This window comes from Athene noctua, chromosome 11 (assembly GCF_965140245.1).
Source record: "Athene noctua chromosome 11, bAthNoc1.hap1.1, whole genome shotgun sequence".
NCBI classification, from domain to species: Eukaryota; Metazoa; Chordata; class Aves; order Strigiformes; family Strigidae; genus Athene; species Athene noctua.
In genome coordinates, this window is record NC_134047.1 from 15,173,137 (window position 1) to 15,193,118 (window position 19,982).

The following is a 19,982-nucleotide window of genomic DNA, read 5'->3' on the forward strand; positions in this document are numbered from 1 at the left end:
GTTATCCACAGTTGATAATCTAAAGGAACATACTGGTGGCACCCTGATCAAATGGACCAAGCTCAAATTAAAAAAAAATTACACGGCAAAGCTTCATGCATTTTGCATTTTTCTCAATACACCTCCTGTGGAAATCGCAGATCATTTTTGCTTACACCACTTTCCTTATTCAAACATGACCTTCCCCATGAAGATGGTCAAGGAAAAACCAGGAATCTCCTGGTACAGAGTCCAGTCCAGAACTGAGGCCTCTGCACATGGTACCATTCCCCCTGCAGACCTTAAAGGCTTTTTCATAAGAGGAAAGTTTTCTTTATAGCTGGGAACTAAACAGACTCACAGAACATTTCAACCACAAACCCTTCATCAATAACTGCAAAAACAAGTTCTGTTTAGATGCCTTTGTCAAGGGATGGTGTTCACTTTATTTGTAATGCTGTTCCACGAATTCTGCTTCATACTCCCAAATTGTGCTTCATCAAAGAAACAAAGAAGAGCTGGGTGCATGCAGGTGCAGAATGAAGTCTCACGGGAAAAAACATCTCAAAAGAGAATATTTACTTTCAATTTTCAGATCTAGAAATAAAATTGGCCAGATCTTTAATACAGAAACAAATTAAGGTAAAATAAATTTTATTGTATAGAATTCTATTGTAACCTACATTTGAATAACCTAACTAGAGGTCCAAACAATGGCAGTTCTGTTTCCCTAATGCTGGTTCTAGAAATTAATGACTGCAAACCACACAAAGGGTGATCTGTGCTACTGTTGGATCTAACCCAGGGAGCGGAAGGGAAGCACAGCACCTGTACAGTTTCTGTACTGGATTAAGCTTATTAGCAAGATTCAAAACCTACATTGTTCCAAATATATATGCTGTAAGACATCGGGTGGTTTTCACATTGTGTTAAGACAGGAAAGTGTGTAAGTATATAAAGACCCTGCTACAAGTGAAGGCATCTTTATCTTCATGTATTCTCACCAATGACAGCTGTGGGTCAAAACCAAAGTCCTAACATACTTCGTATGTAAAAGTGTCCTGTATTTCCCTGGAATAAAAGTTAACGTTTCTTTTGTTTGTCATCACTACAAAAAACATATTTGCTGATATGTAACGAGGCAGGTAACTTATCTATCAAAATGGCAACACAGACATTTGAAAGAACATACAACAAATCCTCATTTACTACGAATACATAAAACCTGAAGTGAAATCAAATTGAATAACTTGACTACATGAAAGTTATGAAACAGTTTGTATTTTATACACTGAGTATGTACACTTGGAAATGTGGGGTTCATCCATGCAAATTTAATACAAAAAACTATTTACAAAAAAGTAACAGTAAGAACGTTTTTCAGAAGAAACATATACGTTGGAAGCTCCAGCAATAACTAAAGTCCTGAAAAAAGACTTAATACAGTATTGTACAAGTAGACAATCTTCAGAAGTGTGGAAGATGCATTTTACAAGAACATGAAATGCAAAATTAAAATGCACTATCAAAGATGTTGCAAGTATATACACAATTTAAGCATCTATTTTAAAATGGTAACTCTCCAACTGTGCCTCAGAACTACTTCTGTCATGTCCTACACGCATTTACATATTGATAATTTGGTTACATTGCATTTTGAGTTTTATAATCACATTACAAAATAAAATACTGAATACCAACTAAATCATAAAACAAACACATTTTCCTTGTTCTACACTTTACATAGTAAGTATTCACATTATTCCCAATGTAATCCACCAAACAACCCTTCTGCAATGCCTGCGTCTATGTCCCTCATGGGAATCAAAGCCTTGCATTACCTGCTGGTGCAAGAGACATGAACAGTTGCAGCTAGGAATTCCCACAGTTGCAGCAATGCTTAATCTAACACATGGATTCAGTAAACACAACTGTATTAACATTTGCATGTAAAGAGCACAGTCTTGCACGTGCTCCAGAAAGCATATTAAATACTGAACAATGGGAGTTCCCATGCCAGGAATGGCATGACCAAATCCTAAACAAATACAGCAATTCTGGAAAGATTTCACTGGTTCACTTTTATTTAAAAGTGAAAAAAAAGCCAAAAAGTATCCTTGTGATTATTTCCAAATATTCTCTATTTGACAATCTGCCTTCATAAAACTATTGTGAAAAAAATAGTTATGTTTGCCTTATCTCACACAATAGGAAATCCTCATTAGCACCAAGAATTCCTTTTAAATGACTGACTTGATCTAGCTCAGTTACAAAACTATCGAGGGAAATTTTGTTTTCACTGAAACAACAGAATCATTTAGGTTGCGAAAGACCATTAAGATAATCAAGTCCAACTATAAACCCAACACTGCCAAAATTGAAAGCTTCCCAAAACATTTAAATTTCCTGTTAGTTTGAGCTACTACTCTTCTTCAATATTTATTAATATACTAAAGTAGTTCTAGAAAGACTTTTTGGGTTTGTTTGTTTTAAGATTAGGTTTCTAAAATGTGTATGGAAAAATCACAAATTCTTCTTCGAAAGCATAGTTGGCTATGAAACATCTGAACTAAAAATGATTGATTATATAATTTTTATAACAACTTGTGCTCCTTCCATGGAAGTTAATCAGGGAGCTTATAGAAATTTTGCTTCCCATGTTAAAAAAAAAAAAACAAAACAAAACATCAAAACCAATGAGGGAACAAATACTGCATATAACCACAATTTTAAGATAATGTTTTCAGAATTGTACTATGTGAATTATTTAATGACAAATAAAGCAAAGCAGCATTTTATTAAGAAACACAGGAGCCAGAACTGCTCCTGTGCAGTGGCAAGTTTAAAATGAAATTCAGTTAATCACATATGTTCTCTACTTTAACAGTCAAGATCAGCAGAAATTTTCTTCACAGGAAGAGAATGATTTTTTAACCTTCATATTTATTTTACCAAAGAGATCTGTGCCATAAAATTCCTGGTCAAAAAATACAGTTCACTCTTCCCTCTATTTGTAAATGAGTTACGTGTATAGCACAGTGTGGAACAAGAAATAGGATTACTGTTTTGGTTCACTCACATGAGAGGACAAGTGACACTCTAATCTGTTAAGAGTCCTGGTGCAATTTTTCAGTCAGTGAAGTTCTGTAGTTCCTAGAGCAGGCTTCCTCTGTCTCACTACGTGGTTCTTTGCTGGTGAAAGTTAAATATCAGTAAATACGTACTTATCTATTACTCTCAAGTTACTGTTTCCTTAGTGTTTTTATTCAGATTGCAAACATCTATCTAAAAGATTCTGGTCAATTCAGGAGGAGGCAGCAGCATGAAGCAAGGAGGTGTTTCCTTCAGAACTTGCATCACACAGGCCATTCTTGTCATTACAAAGCCAGATGTAATGCAAATGGCACCAGCTACGTACAATGTTCTCTGCACCATCAACAATGCTTTCTGCAGCACTGGGATGAGAGCTATCCAAATTATACAATCTTTGTGAAAACAACGATGCCAAATTTCTCGTTATTGTAACCTCTACAGAAAGTTCCATGTACTTTAGGATCCACCTCCCATGGCATGAAGTAGCTACAGCACATCTATTTCTCTACTAAATCTAAAGGCTTTTCACTGTGAAGTGACTCAAAGTGAAACCAACCAACTCAGAGCACCCTCTGCTTGGGCTTTGCCTTTCCCATTCCTGGACTTAATGACTTTATTCCTAAGAGTTGCCTGTAGACAGGAAATACTTCCTGAGTTTTGTGTATGTTGGGGTGGTGTTTTGTTTATTTACTCTTGTTTATCAAGTCACTGTTTAATAATGATGTACCTCTTGAAAGAAACACATACGTTAGCCTGACTTCGTGAGGAACAGGAGAAATTTGATTTGCCAACAGAAAATCATCTCCTGTATGCAGAAAGTGCTAAAACTCCCACAAGTTGCTTTCAGTCAAAATCAGCTGAATTAACATGCCTCATCTCTGCACTTGTATACAGAACAATTCTGAGCGAGGCAGACTGCAGCTATGTTAGTTACAACAGCTACCTTTCATACAAGCATTTATGAAATCAGCAGAAGGAAGAAGTGTCAGACCTTTGGCCTTCTCTTTAATACTGAGAAGATACATGGATATTTGGGTTTAGGGACAACAGATGCCTTTTCATTTTTTGTTTGAATCTGGCTACAGTTTTATGTCAATCTGAGAAGACTGCTGCTAAATAAAAGGATTTGAAATAAAGTTTTTAGTGCAGTAAATAACTGATGACAGACCTCACCTGCAATTTTGTTGAGGTGACATACCTTCCCATAGTATGAAAGCTGTGCTTCAAAGTAATTTTTCCTACCATTTTAATACTGTATACAGCAAATCAGAAAACTTCTATTAAATAAATGAATCAGAGTGTATTTTACAGCTTCCTTTGACTTACCAGAGACCAATATTTTAAGTCAAGAATTTGACACTATACCTTTGCTAGGGTCAAACATGTTTAAATGCCATTTTTACTATGGTCTCCACCTCAGGTGTTCCATAAATCAAGAAGGTAAAAATCTTACTGGAGTCAAGAGCAAAACTTGCATTGACTTCAGCAAAGCTAGGATTTTACCCAGAAATTCTTATGATTCATGTCATAGTTACTTATTGTTTCAAATGTATTCCTCCGTATTTTATGATAATTTTGGTTCTTGGTTATATTTTGGAAGGCCTCCAGATACATGAGTATAGATGGTTTTCTGCATTTCCAGCAGTGCCCCAGCTAGCACACTGGATTAGCAGTATTATATAATAGATGTGAAGCATTTCTGAGATACTGTGTGGGAAGTCACCAAATTTTACAACAATTATTTTAATGCCACTGCTTTAAGATCTCAATACGTAGGACATTATTGCTTAAATGAAAGATCATTCATGTGTGACATACTGCATCCAATGACATAAAAAATACACAAGGCCAGAAGCCCTGTCAGTATGTTGATTCACTCTGTAATTTACAGTTCATACCCCATTACTGCAGTAACTTTGTATAGCATTCACAGTAACTAAAGCAGCCTAGTTTACTCCTAAATTTATTAGGCAAACTTAACACAGTTTCCTAAAGCTTTTACTGTTGACTTTTCTTCACATCCAAAGTAAAAACTGAGCAACTACAACAGGAATTGGGCAGACCTCTGTTTTAAATCATCCTATCAGCTGTACCTAGTATTGGCATTGCATCCTAAATAAAACAGAAAAAAGGTATCTCAAACATACTAAAGGTTGATACCAGGAATTCTGGAATCACAGTTCACCAATGCCAGTGGAGTAATTTCTTGACAAATAAAAAAGTAAAGAGGAAGGAGGAAAGGGGCATGCAGTAATGAACAATGTGAAGTACCCAAATCTGTGAACAAACAAAAGAAAGAAGATGCTGGGAATCAAATGGAAAGGGAGAAAGGGAATAGCAGGCAAATTCTTGTACAGGGAAGATAGCAATAATTTCCACACGCTGCTCTAAAATTGAAACCTAAAATGAAAATCTTTAGCATCTTCTCTGCAACTGCTTCTACAAAAATCACACTGGGAATAGCCAATTTTAGCAAATCTTTAGGTCATTATTATCTGTAAAACCAGCTAAAGAAAAATGAGAAAAGATTCACCCAGGCACACTGGACCTTTTCTCAGATTGCTCCTAAGTATACCCGAAGGCCTTAATCTTTGCAATACTAAAAAGGAAGCCCTGGAAGAATCATGATTATCCTTCCCCATAAGCATGAAGGAGGCCATAATAAATTCCAATGAATGGCAATGCAAGATTGTTTCTATCAAGTTTGTGGGGAAGAACTCCAGAGCACTAAAAACAAATAATATGCTATTTTAGTATTTTTCAAATTCAGAGACACAGTTTAAAATGAGTACATTAATTTCATATCCAGTTTTCAAGTTACTTAGGAAATAAGCTAAGCTTAAAACCCCCCGGTAAGCATCTGGCATGCTACATCAAGGGAATTATTGATGTTTATACTGCGATATAACTTTATAAATTTAGTTCTAGTAGGAAAAAAGTTACTTTAAGATCACAAAACATTTAAATATGAAAATGAAATAATAGTGTAGATCAGTTTAAGCCAGATAACTGAAAGTGACAATTTACAGTTAGCAATTCTATGGCTAACACACTGAAATAGAACTTCTGTTGTTATCAATACCACAGCAAGGAACTGAAAGACAATGACTTACTCTTTTTGAATGGTTGTGTTCTTCAAACGCTTAATGAGTTATATTACTTTTTCATTTTAGTCTTAGCATGACTTTTCAAATACTGCCTTTAATGAAAAACAGAGATTGTACTTGTTAAAATGAGTACTATGTGAATAATTTAAAAACCAATTGAGAGATCTGAAATACCGTATTTCAAAGGTCAAAGTAATCCAGTTTCTTTAAACAAGTATTTATGTAACCTAAGATTTATATCTAGGACTCTTCAAATTAAGTTTTACACTAGCCTCTCCATGAACTGCATTTTAAGAAAAAAACTATATAAATAAGAGTAGTTTTTAACTATTACACATGAATCAGCTTGTTTCAATGGATTTAAAAATAATGTGTCTCTTTAAAAAAAAGAATGTTTGTTATTTTTCTTCTCAGCTATTGATTTTAAGGACTGTAATAAATGAAGTAAGGAGTAAGTGATACCCCTCCCTCATTCTTTTATGAATTATATGGGGTCTTAATCAATTGGAAAGAACAGAATCAAATCTTGTAATATGCTTGGCAAACATACCCCCCCACTGAAATTAACCTAGCCTGAAACAGAAGATCTGTGACAGTCAGAGCTTTTTTTTTTTTTAAATTAAGCTACCTATTAACAAAGTACAAACTAATGCAAATAGATTTATTACTAAAATTATGAAATTTGCAACTTGGAGAACTCAACTGTGTATGGTTTCATAATGTTCTCAAAACACTGAGAATTGTGCAGAAGCAAACAAATATATAAACTCAGAAGTTTCAGAAAACCACCAGGGTGGAAGTTTTTCTTTCACATTTACCCAGAAAAATCTAATGTCTCAGCACAGTGACATCTGTACAAACTGATTTGTGTGCTATGCCACACTTGTGTCAATTACACGATAAATCCTGTAAACACTAAAAAGATAAAACACTGATATTTCCCAATTAAATTATGGATATACCTGTTGTAAAAATGTAACATGAGATCAGGAGCAATATTACACAAAATCCTGAAAGTCACAGCATAAACCTGAGATTTTGGCAGTTTTATCAAAAGGTCCTAAATTACTCTGTATGCATCACTAGTCCTCATGTCTTACTGTGTGTATTTGTCCCAAACAAAGTAGACAACTTTTTCTTGTCCAACAATACATTAAACCAAAAGTGATTAGGTATTATCAAATTAAATATCATAAATAAAAAGTATTTACAGCATTTTCTAATTATTAGACAACAAAATAACCAATTAAATTGTGCAAGAAACTTAAAACACCCAACATCAAAAATGTGAAGTATTACTTAAATCTTCACGTACTGATTTTACAAAAAACTATTAAAATATTTAAAAATTTCCATTTTATCTATTTTAAACAAAGAAATTTCAAAAATGTTTAAGACTATTAAGAGTTATCAATTACACAGGCACTTCACATGTAAACAATCTACAGTACAACTGAAAAAAATATTTGGCACCAATCTAGAAGACTGGAAAAACCCAATAAAATGTGTCCTTTTCCCATTGTATACTGTTTTGTGTAATCACCATACACTCAGACTAAATACTGGCAATGTTAGAAGTGTGTGTTACAATCAGGAGTGCAAAAAATAAAGAACACAAATATTAAGCTTTCTGAGAGTGTGAAAGTGGATTCTAAGTGATCGGTCACACGCATTTTTACCATCATACCATCGCTACATTTTTGTCTTACCTTTAAATCAAACGATTGACTTGAAAGATTAAAGTGAGGGAGGGTGTGTGCTTTGTACTTCTAAATTAAATTCAAACAACATTTTCAATGTAGGAAAAGAAATCCAGCATTTAACTGTAACACTGAGATGTTAAATGGCAGCTTTTAACTTAAATTAACTGGAAAGACAACCTGATGCTACCACAGTCTCTTTGTGCATCCAACTACAAAAGAAAAAAATTAATAATTATGTCCTTTTAACTTGTTAGCTGACTCCAAGGCTTTCACATACAACTCCAAAGTAAGGGTCTCTACAGCATCTGGACAGATATTAAGTTTTTGATGGCTTGAGTGTTCCCATGTCAGAAGCTGAACTGCCTCAGAGCAATCCAAATCAACAGATCGAATGGTAAGTTGTCTAGCTTCCAAGAAGTCATGTCACATGGACGAAAGCTGAGATACTTTCAACGCAGGCAATTCAAGCAGAGCTTGAACTGTGAGGCCAACCTTCACCAGACCCCTTTCCTCCAGTATGTGATGAGGCAAGCAAAGTCTCTCCTGCAAGATAAAGCAGTACATGTATCAAGATTCATTCTTTTTTTTCCCCCCAAGACAGGTAACCAGCACATCCTCTCTTAAGTCACACATACATCACTAAGACACTTGCACAGAAAACATCTTTGGCCTTAAATTTCGCATGTGGTTCTCCACAATAACAGAATGGCCAGCAACTAATTGTATCTAAGATCTGTTTGAAGTGTTAAACTAGGATATCAGCAGATACATAAAAGACTGCTAATTTCATGAAGCCAAAGACTCTGTTTCTTTTCATATGCAGAGCAAGAAAACCAGGCTGATGAGCAGTTAGCTCAGTGACCTGCTTTCCCCTTCTGTCATTTTATAGCCTTATTACCAATTTTTCCTATGGAAGAACTTGGAAGTGCTGATAGACTGGGTCCTCAGTAATGAGCCATTCCCCAAGAAAGTAATCTTTCAGTTTAAAAATTCAGCACAAGCTGGACAACCTTTCCAACTGCTAACTGGTGTTATATGTAATTCAGGAGGTAAATTTTAACATCTCAACTTCTGAACTGCCTGTGGCTCCACACTAGACAGAGCTGTGGCAGAGCAGTAACCCGAGCTTCTAAATCCATGAATTAATTTTCTTGTTGCACTAAAAAGGGTTAAGGGATTTTCTTGTGTCTCATAATATCCAGGAAATTATTTTTTAGGTTTTTTTCCCTCATACAGGGAAGCAAGAGGATGAACTTGAGCAACAGAAGCATGAATAAAGGGCTGCCACCATGGCCATGTTAAAAAAAGATAGCTAATCAGTTAGGCTACATATTTCTATAATTGTGAGATTGGTTCTAGGCAGACACTGAAATTCATGCCAAAGGGAGTTTCTAAACTCAAGATTTTCAAATATTACAACAACCTCTTCTTGCATCAGTTCTTTTGTTTAGATGATAGTTTATTTTACAAGGAGGTCAGTATTATTTTTACTGCAAGGAACTGACTACAAATCCATAAAGTAGTGCTTCCTCAAGTTCATGCCACAGGCCAGAAATGGGATTTCTTTTCCTATCTTCAAGATCACTGGTCAGTGATATAATCACTATTTCTCCCTGAATAAAGGCCCCCCACAAAACTCAACTTCAGTATTTGCTGATATTTTCTGTGGTTATTAATAATAACTCAATAAAGCAATTAGTATACCTGTGGAACGCCCAATTTTTTACAAGCATCAAGAAAGTTTTCAACATTTCTTCGGCACTTTGCCATACTGAGTTTAGGCTGTAAAGACAGGATGTTAGAGCTTCATCATATATTCATGAAGGATTGTATATTTCTGATACAAATTCAGTTACAGTTGATAAAACACAAAACAAATTCTATGAAGACTCAATATATGAAAATAGCTGAAATTAAACTTCTGAGTCTTGTTTATTGCATCTTGCAGAAGAATTAAAGCGAGGCATGTAGCCAATTAATACAGTAAACATGACTCACGGTATTTTAGTATTGAACTTCACAAGCTTGTTTTCACACAAGATGGAACAAAAGTGAGATAAATGACTTACCACTGCTGGCGATGGTACGTGAATGCTGGCAACAGAACGTGGCCTTATGTGATTGGCTAAATGGCAAAGAACTACTCCATCCATCAATGCTGCTCCAATGTCATCAGGCAAAATTACTTTTAACCTTGATTCAAGATTCTATTAAAAAGTCCATAAGTAAGTTACTTTCAACATTAGCTACTTATTCATTTTAAATCCAGGGTATTTTAAAGGATTCACTTTAAAAAAGGACATTTTATTACTAAAGTGAAGTAAATGTAGTCAACTCATGTTTTACTGAGTACAAGTGTCCTTTTCTCTTTATCATTAACCATACATTGCCTTCGTTTTTGTTGTTTTTTTTTTTTTTTTATTAATGATGCAACTATAGACATTGAAAAAGACATTCAGCTAACAACTACCATGATACATAGCCCTCAAATCCATATGAGGAACTCCCCTCTTATAACAGGAAAGCACAGAATTTAAGGACAGAAACATCAGGCTGAATACTGTTAGTGTGCAGAATTTGTGGGTTGAAATGATACACAATTTTACTAGGAGGAAGAGAGGGAGAAAAAAAAAAAAAAAAAAGAGGGAAACAACCACTTTGGGCATGGCTATTTCACTTCTGCAGACGACAGTTAAATAGCTGAGGAAAGCACGGCCAAGAAGTTCCCCACACTTGCGTTGCAAAGGGAATGCTTTTTCCCACGCCAGCAACAAGCCTTCACGGCTCAGGAAGTGAATCAGACAAGAGAGAAACAACCTTCATGAAAGTCACTCCCCCAGGATTAGTACTGTCATGGAGAACAGAGCTGCTTAACTGTAACTGTTAAATACCTTGAGAACAGAAAACTTACTGGAAGTCTGAAATTTACATCCCATTCAGTATTGTATAACTTGTAGCAACTCTGTACACTCAAAAAGCATTTGGCTATTGAGAATACTACGACCATCTTTCTTCAAATATCAGCAAACACAAGCAGACTTACCGTCTCCCTAGGAAAACCTAAAACTTCAGAAACCGAAAAAAGTTGGGTTTTTTTTAATTCATTTTTCATTTCACTTCATTTTTCAGCTAAAAAACCCCATTTTGTTCCTGGTTGGTGTTTTGACTGGACCAATGTTGGACGAGTATAGCCTGTTACATGAAATTCCTCAGGAAGAAATATCACTACAGAGATGCCTTTGCACAACTGTAATGATTTGCATGCTTTTATTATAAAGGTTTAAATTATGGCACAGAGCAAATTAAACACACTGCACCCCTACAGTAAATAATGGTACATACATTGCGAAGCTGTCTTATTTGTTCCCTTTCTTCCCTTAAATGCTCCATTTTCCTTCTCATTGTAAATCCAGGATCGACTGCACCGTAGTCCTGGCGTGATGCACGGATGAAAGCTATTAAACATCAGTGAAGTTAGTTTTCAGAATGCAGATTAAAGAAATACAATGACTAAAAATCTACCATCAAAAATAAAAATGGGAAAAAAGCTGCAAAACTTCCCAGAACACAAATATTTAAGTATCCTGATATAAAAGATGCTGTCTATGAAGCTTTCAAATAAAATAACACAGATTGTCTTAAGTGCAAATAGAGAACTTGAAAAAATATGGAGATAGAACTGACTTCAATATTCAAATATCTGTTTGAAATATACAACTTCATTTGCACTTTTGAAAGCATATCTTGCAATCTAGCTTTGAAAGTATTTTAATTGTAGTTTATTTTTAATCAAGTATAAAATCTTTAGAGTCTAGAAAAAGGTCAGACCTCCCTGATAGAACTTACAATGAGACTTAAAATATATATACACACACACACAGAAGCATGTGTGTTAGGTGTGCATATGCAGAGACACAATGATTGCTTATTAAAGAACTGAAAAATATGAAACATCACATCTACAATTTCAGAGTTCTTTAAAAAGTAGGTCTGTTAAATAATTACATTCACTTCACTATCCATGGTCAGAAAGCCTTAAAATGACAATTATTTTATAGAACACTGGCAAATAAAAACTCTTCTGTAGCAATACTACTGCATCCTTAATTATTTTGTCCCATGCTGTTGAGTCAAAAAAAAAAATTAAAACTTACACCTTTATAGCTTTCTATATTGTTTCTAACAGTCTAGATTTTAGCAAGAGATCTAACAATCAAAAATGACAGAAATTTTATAGGTACTCTTGAAAATCATTGCTCTGATTTTACACATTGTAAGAGTATGTGGTTTGCATACAGAAAAATACAGTTGCGTGTTACCGGCAGTATCTATGGAAGCATCTAAAACCACTAAAATTTTGGCTTGTAACTAAGAAAGAAAACGCCATTCAGTTTCCTAGAACTGAGTGAAAGGGGTGCTGCTGTTTCAGATGTGAGCTGGCAGAGGCTCCTAGGAAGCCTACTACCCCACTATGAAAAGATGGGCTGGAAGTCCTAACAAGCCTGTTTCCTCTTATCAAACCTTCCTGCAGGCAAGGACGTAGATCACTCAGAAGTCTCTAAACGATCACTGCCAGGCATGCAACTAACCTAAATATCTCTGGCACAGAGACAGTTTCACACAAGTGCTAACAAATCTGAAGTGATTTAGAGGCCCTGAAGAAGCCACTTGCATGACCTCAGCCAGACATACTCTACTACTGAGGGCTCACAGGCTAGTATTAAGGAAGTCAAGCTTTGCTACCATAAACACTGAATGAAATTCAACTGAAGAGCCGACATCATTCTTTCTTAATGAATTTTCACAAAGACTGTTCCCTTAAAAAGAGAGAACAGCAGTATTAACATGGAAAAGGATTTCACAATGGCTTTTCCAAACTATGTTTTATACTGTTGTTATCTGATACTCGCAAAGACACTTGCAAACAAAATACTGTAACTAAAACAAAAAAGGTATTATTTCAATCTAGATTTCAGAGGACTGAAAGTCTGCTTTAGACAATACAACTTTCTTACAAGGGTATGGCAGAGTCTTGGAAGAGTCAGGGTGCAAAACACTAACCCATAAAACTCCTGGCAAAGCTCTGCTCAAAGCATAGGACAAACTAAAGAAATCTACTTCTCTTGAAAACCTCCCACCTCAGCCATCAGGTCTCAAGAACAATTGCATGCTGTTTTCCTGTTCTTTGACAGTGACTAAACATGCACAAAATAAATCAGTGAGGAAAACAAATTTTAAAAATAATTAAAAAAAAAAAAAAATCACTGTGCAAACTTGAGGAACTTTCAATTACTCATTTACCAAAGCAGCTGTCTATGTCTTTCCAAGTACTAGACTTGCAATAAGTACACTGAGTCGATTGCTGTACTGTGGCATCTCTTCATATTCATTCCAATTCACGCATCTGCTATCCTTACCGTCTATTCCAGCCCAGGAAATCTGTTCTATCATGCTATGTTAGAGAACAGCAGCTGGAGAACAGCAGCTTACCTGACCTTGGTTTGAGACCAAATGGACCATGAGTGTTACTATCTGTCCTTTCATAATCCTGTTAAAAGAGACAAAGTCAATTTTCTTCCATTCATTACAAGAATTAACTTTTATATTCCCACCAAAAAAGTGTTTAAATTATTTTTGCCTAAGAAGTGAGCCCTTCTGCTTAACTCTAACACACTTTTGAAGGGGACAGTATAAATAAATAGGATGAAAGTAACCTCACTATATGTAGATAAAATTATCTTACTGAGGAAGAAAAGCAGCACCACATTAACTAAAATCTACTCAAAAACCATTTCAAACTACTTCAAACCATGTTGTGAACAGAGTTCTAAGCCAGCTGTAAGCAAATGCAAATATCCTCCCAATGCTTAGCATCAAAATATTTCTTAAGAAATGTTTACTTTCAATTATGAAGATCAGGTTTTTCTTATTTCACCAGCTAAAGAGATGCACATGGTAGTTTGGTATGTACATGAGATATCCTTATTTCAACTCATTTCACTGTATTTGGGAGACGTTCTCATTCTTTTTCCACAAGTTCCTTAGTGACATGAGGTAGAAAATATTGCAGCCACAGTGAGACTACATGGACATTTCTTAGAAAGGAAAGCAACCGGTGAATGAAGCTGCAAGGCTGCACCAGAGAGGTGACAGTCAGAATCGTAAAGGATGAAACTCCCTAAGAACTGCCAGTACCTTTGGGTTCCCTGTGACATATAAAATATTAAACTACAAGTTCTACTTAAAATCCTCAGGATGGTTAGTGCATTTTGCCTTCAAAATATGGCAAACTTGATTCTTGTTTTATTAGCTGTTTTCATTAGGAAAGATGATACAAAGCAATAAACCTTTCTACACACCAGTCAAAAAGAAATCTAGGAGAGATCAGATGGTTGCAAAGGTAAACCAAGTTGTAATATCTGTCTCTAGTTTCTATCTATTTATGAATTTTTATTATGATGAAGCATTTCTAACTTCAGTTTCAAGGGAAAATAACAGCTTTATATCTGCATGGAAAACCTGGTGACAAGTAACACACACAAAGAAATGTTTGTTGAATGAAAAACAAAACCACAATTTGTACCTCAGACGACACAGGAGACTGTGGGGACACATTAGTATTATCACTGTCTTGCTAAAAAGAAATCAGAGATGAAATTATAAAAATGAAAATTATGATTTAACAAGAAACATGAAATTATGAAATACACAATACATGAAATATGCAACATTTGCCAAGTATGTTGACAAACTGGCAGTAACTCAATTTAAGAACATGTAAGTCAAGGAAACATTGTTCACTGTTTGTGTCAAATACTACCTTTACATTACCTCTGCTTGACAGGTGAATTAACTTTCCTATTACTGAAGCAAGTGAATGTTCTACTTTTCCCAAGTACACAATCCTGTTGACTTTTTCAAATGAAGCAGTATAATACCTATTTCTACTACGGCTTTGGAACGCAAAGTTTGTTTGCACATACTCAGCCGTGTTCTCCAGTTCTGTGACTGTGGCTCACAGGTGTTCATAAAAGACAAATGAATAAAATGTTTTCTTAAATACTTTACACAATTACTATTTCTCACCTCATCATTTTCATTTCCACTTGAACTCTTTCTGGAAGACTTATACTGCAAAACACACACAATTAGTACTTTAAAATGGAAGTATGGTTTTCATTTGAACTAAATGGCTTGGTATCACTCAGATGTTAATTATTACTGGTGAAGCTGCTGAGAAAAAAAACATGTTACAGAATCAAGGGAGCAAAGAAGAAACAAAACAGGAAATGAACATCTAGTCCCCAGGCTAGTCAAGATCTTCATTATGTTGATGAGAGGGTAAGAGTATTTTCAAACTAAGTACTTTTATCACACGAACTCTGACTGCGTATGACAGTTGATCCAAGTAAAAAGATCTTAAGTGCTACTCTGAAGCATGATTTGTTAGAAGAAGTTATGCAATCTGTGAAAGTTACTTTTATAGTATATTTTGTTATGTAACTTTAAGATTGATTACACTTTGAGAGATTGACCTGACATTGTAAAAAATTAAATTTAAAAAAATAAATCAAGACTTCCTTTACAACTTCAAAGCCTGATCACATCCTTTTATCTATTTAAGATCAGCACTTTTTCCACAAGTTGGTCTGATTCGTTGCACACTGCCTTTACCAGTGTCCCACTTCCTGATTATCCTAAAAGTGGAGGAAATTGAGGTACTGAAGGAAGAAATTTATACAAGTGGTATTTAAGAAAATAATTGTATTTCATTGTCTCCAGAGTAAGCGTACAAAAAATGAAAAAACCCACACAGCTAGAATTAAAAAAAAAAACATCAATACAAAGCTCTGATAGATGAGTTGTGTGTATATGGCTGGCCTACCCATCTTTGTTATATAACACATAACTGGCTAAATTAAGAGACCAACTCTGGAACTGGAAGGATGGTTTTCCTTCAAAGATTTGTCTTTTAGGGGTACATATAGGTTTTACTCAGAAGAATTTCTTAAAAACGCCTAACCTGCAATGTTGTTCTTTAATATTAATAAACATGCAAACTTACAAAGCTCTTATGGAAAGTTTTATTTCTTAGTTATTCATAGAAGATGCTTGTCATCTTCAAAGTTATGAGCACTGCTGGGCTGTAAAACCGAACCGCTTTACAGAGTTGAATTTTCAACAGTTTCTGAACTACATGCTGAACAATGCTGACAATGATGAACAGCAGCTCTTCGGGCTGAACTGAATTCTAGGACAAACAGCCTTTGTTAGCTATCCTACTGCTGTTCATTTTCTGTGCAAATTAAACACATCTTTTGAAGAGTGATTAAATAAAGTGTCAATTGTTGGTTTGTGGGATTCTTTTGTTATTATGGGTTTTTTAGTGGTTTGAGGGGTTTTTTTTGTGTTTGTTTTGAGGAGTTTTAGTGAGGGTTTTGTGGATTTTTTTTTTTGTTTTGTTGTTTTGTTTTTTTAAACCATGCACAGAGTGCAGGTAGTTCTGGGGTCAGGCAGAGCCTATTACATATATCCAGGGACTGGCTATTTCTCTTCTTAGGTATATTTCCTCTAAGTTTACAGTACAAAGGAATATATGACTTTGGCAGCTGATAAAGCAAAGTCTCATCTTCTATGCCCTGCAGACCTTCGCTGCCAACTTGTGCTTATACAGGCCTTTGGCCAGTTCTGTGTTCATGTTCTTCCACGATAATTAACCATATCAAAGCGAGCACACAGTAATTATTTTCCATTGTGGATATGCTAGCAAGAATTGCAGCTTGGATGTAGCTAGGATCCAAAACAACTACAAACTATTTCAGAAAAAAGCACAGCATTTTGGTTGATAAAGTTGTCTTCAATGGTAAGATTCTTTTTACGTATTTAATGCAACAAAGATTTCAGGTTCCAGAGAGACTTTGGTGCAATGCCACAAGCAAAAGAGCTCTGATTCTCATGGGCATTTTCCAACCCTTCTGTGGCACAGTACAATTGCACAATGAAATATATTACATGTATAATAAAGATGCTCTATAAATATTTCTGGAGGTTGATCCAAGTAAGTTTTCCCTGTTCTAGTGACACTTGTTGCAGCAATTTGGCATGTATTCTTAAGATAGTAATGTTTGGCAGTACAGATATGCAATGAGCTTTTTTGCGAAGAAGACATGGGCACAATATGAATTGTATTTTCTACTGGTTTCTCAGAACAGCAGTGGCACCTATTTCTTTTTACCCCAGTTTGCCATGGAAGACAGACATCATTTCATCTGCTTATTTGCCTTGGTTTTGCAAATGAAACTCAGTCATACAGTACTTTTTGTTACTGGTACAGTCTGCTTAATTCACTTTTGAGACATGTCTATAGTTGTATGTAATATGCTGTCAGGTATTTGCTTCCATCACAGAGCTCAAAACTGAAGTCTGTACTAACATTTACAGACATCCTTTAAAGCTATGAGGAATCACTAATGCAGGTCTTCCATGTTGATAACACAACTGTTTAATAAGTTAAATGACTGAATTCTGTTTTACATAGAAGTTTCTCCCCTTCCTCTCAAAGGCTGCAGGGCAAAATTAATTTAGAGATTAAAAACCCTGGGAAGAAGACACAAGTCCACAAACTCTTCAAGGAAAAAAAACCTAACGGCTTCTTTAATCACAAGAATGTATCTGAGCCGTATGGCGCACACTGTTTTTCCTAGAATTTAATTTATTTGAAGTTCCTTAGCATTTCATAAAGATGTTTGATGGCAAAGACCCAAGAAACTAATTTAATGAGTGACAAATTTAATTTTAACTCAACCTAGCACTGGTCAGAATTTTCCAATTTCTCAGCCATACCCCATAACGAATTTTATCTAATGCTGCTATAACTTCTCATCTGTTTTTGTAATAAGCAGACAGTGACATCTGGTGACCAATGATACACACTACAGCAGCAATGTAATACAGAGAAAATTTTCCTCTCTAAAATACAAATCGATACAGTGAGAACCAAAATGCATAAATCATTCTTATAACCACACTGCACAAAAAGGTAATGTATATTTTCCTTGCACTACCAAAAAAACAACCCCCCAAATCTCAAAATGGATGGGGAATGACCAATGACTGAAGATTAGTTTCTGGCTTTACCAGAAGACAACTGTAAATGACTTCCTTTTTAAAGGATAAACAAAGTCTTCAGTCGATTTTTTTCCTCATGATTTTCCTGCACTCTCACATTAATCTAAATATATATATGTATTATTTAAATCAAAAGATCCAAATAAGAAACCCCACAGGTTACATGCAAAATTAAAAGCATGACAACCTTCGAGGTTTTCTTACCTTTACTTAGCTATATAGTTTCTTCTACACTCATCTTAAAAAAAGAAATGTGTCATCCACCCACATTCTCCCCCATTACCTTGAAATACTCTTTTCTAATTTGTTTACTTCTCCTCCTTTCTTCATTCTGCCAAATCACTGGCTGTGTTTCTGGCCAATGCTGCTCATCCATTGAATCCTTCTGGTTTTCCAGTGGCTACAAGGTTCAGAAAAATTTCTACGTAAAAGGTAAATATACCTCGTGTTCATTAAAACATACTATTATGAACTAGAATTAGGAGTTCTTTGCCTCTCAATCTAGCTTTATGACATGAAAGTGTTACCAGTCTTGATGGTGATTCTGGCAGAAAACACTTATTTCCTTTCATATCCTAAAACATATTTCATAGAAGAAAAACAATCTATGAAATAATTCTTAAGAAAATTACACCCTTTTCTGCATCGAGCCTAATTTTTTCAGGTATGTTAGGAAGGCACCCAAGACTGCCATAAATAATTTAAAATAAACAGTTAGAAGTGTTGTTAGCCACTAGCGTATCTAATTTCTCAATCTAAATACTGACTGCACTGAAAAAGAATGGCTACGAGACAGTTTAAGAATTTATCTGCTGGTCCTATCTAAAAGGTTATACACATCAACTAGCTGTAAAAATAATCTCTCTTTCAAAACACTGTATTATGCAACATATTCTGAAGAGATAGCTAAAATAGATTTATTCTTAAAATAACAATGAATATGTATGAATATGTCTATTTTATGAAAACTTAAAGCAGACAATCTGAAGGGACCATTTCATAAGGCTAAAACCCCATTTCCAACTATTTCTTCATATCAGAATATCAGGCCATCTGAAGCAGTTGTAAATACCTGATGGATTAAAATCTAAAATAATTAAAAAGTACTCTCCACAGTTTCACTGCAATTTTATCACACCATGCAAGCTTCTCAGTCAGGTACGGGGAATGAAAGACCTACATAATTCAAACCATTTAGAAATTAAAAAAACATGACCGTGAGGCAACAAAATTTATATGTAGATAAATACTAAAACCAAGTAAGTAAAACTTACTAGTTCCAAGATCTTAAAGCTAGTACCATATGCTCTTAAAGCAAAAGGCCTCCACTACATACAACTCAAATTATCTTGAAGCATAAGTTCTTCAAAAGTTTTGTATTTTCCACAATTACATGCATATAATAACTGTTTGTAAGTAGCCGTATGAATGTGTAAAGCTTTCTGCCAGAAATACAAAACCAGATACCAAAATCAAACAACGACAACAAAAATCACTCAAATATGAAGCCACCACCTTACCACATTTACATTTCAATATTTACCTGCCAGCTGTATGGGGACACTGGGGAATTCACCTCATCCGTTGAGACACTGAAAATTAAGATAAGAGGCATTATGAAATTTACTACTTTTTTGTGTAGTCTAAAACCAAGTTATTTTAAAATATAAAAAAAAAATCATTAAAAAGCAGCTTCTCTGCAGCACTACAGTATTTTTCAGCTGTGTTGTATAAGGATGTCACAATGTGGCTAAAAAGTATGACATTTTTACTAAAATCTCAAATCCTATTTCACTCTTCCTTACCCTATGCTATCAGTAGGTCTTCCACACTACAGTACTTTATTCAGATAAAGCTTTTTCTTAACCACGTTGATCTTTCAAGATTACTAATGCTGTTTTGCTTCTCAAAGCAACCAGTGAAACATTTTGTTCAAAGGTGACAAAAGATCTATTCTTACAACTTTGGAAAT

General features: G+C 35.0%; 1 protein-coding gene across 5 annotated transcripts in view; it reads right to left on the reverse strand.

Annotated features, from left to right (window-relative positions):
* Window positions 1–1,297: 1,297 nt before the first annotated feature.
* Window positions 1,298–19,982, reverse strand: part of LRCH2 (leucine rich repeats and calponin homology domain containing 2) — a 53,850-nt gene continuing 35,165 nt past the window's right edge. For 2 of the 5 annotated variants that reach the window (XM_074915469.1, XM_074915467.1), the window contains 9 exons: window positions 19,554–19,602; window positions 18,294–18,410; window positions 14,969–15,013; window positions 14,466–14,516; window positions 13,373–13,430; window positions 11,225–11,337; window positions 9,952–10,089; window positions 9,587–9,664; window positions 1,298–8,425 (listed from right to left, as the gene is read on the reverse strand). In XM_074915469.1, coding sequence (XP_074771570.1) covers window positions 8,306–8,425; window positions 9,587–9,664; window positions 9,952–10,089; window positions 11,225–11,337; window positions 13,373–13,430; window positions 14,466–14,516; window positions 14,969–15,013; window positions 18,294–18,410; window positions 19,554–19,602 — 769 coding nt within the window. In that variant the 3' untranslated portion in view covers window positions 1,298–8,305. The other 3 variants (XM_074915470.1, XM_074915468.1, XM_074915471.1) reach the window with 2 other exon arrangements.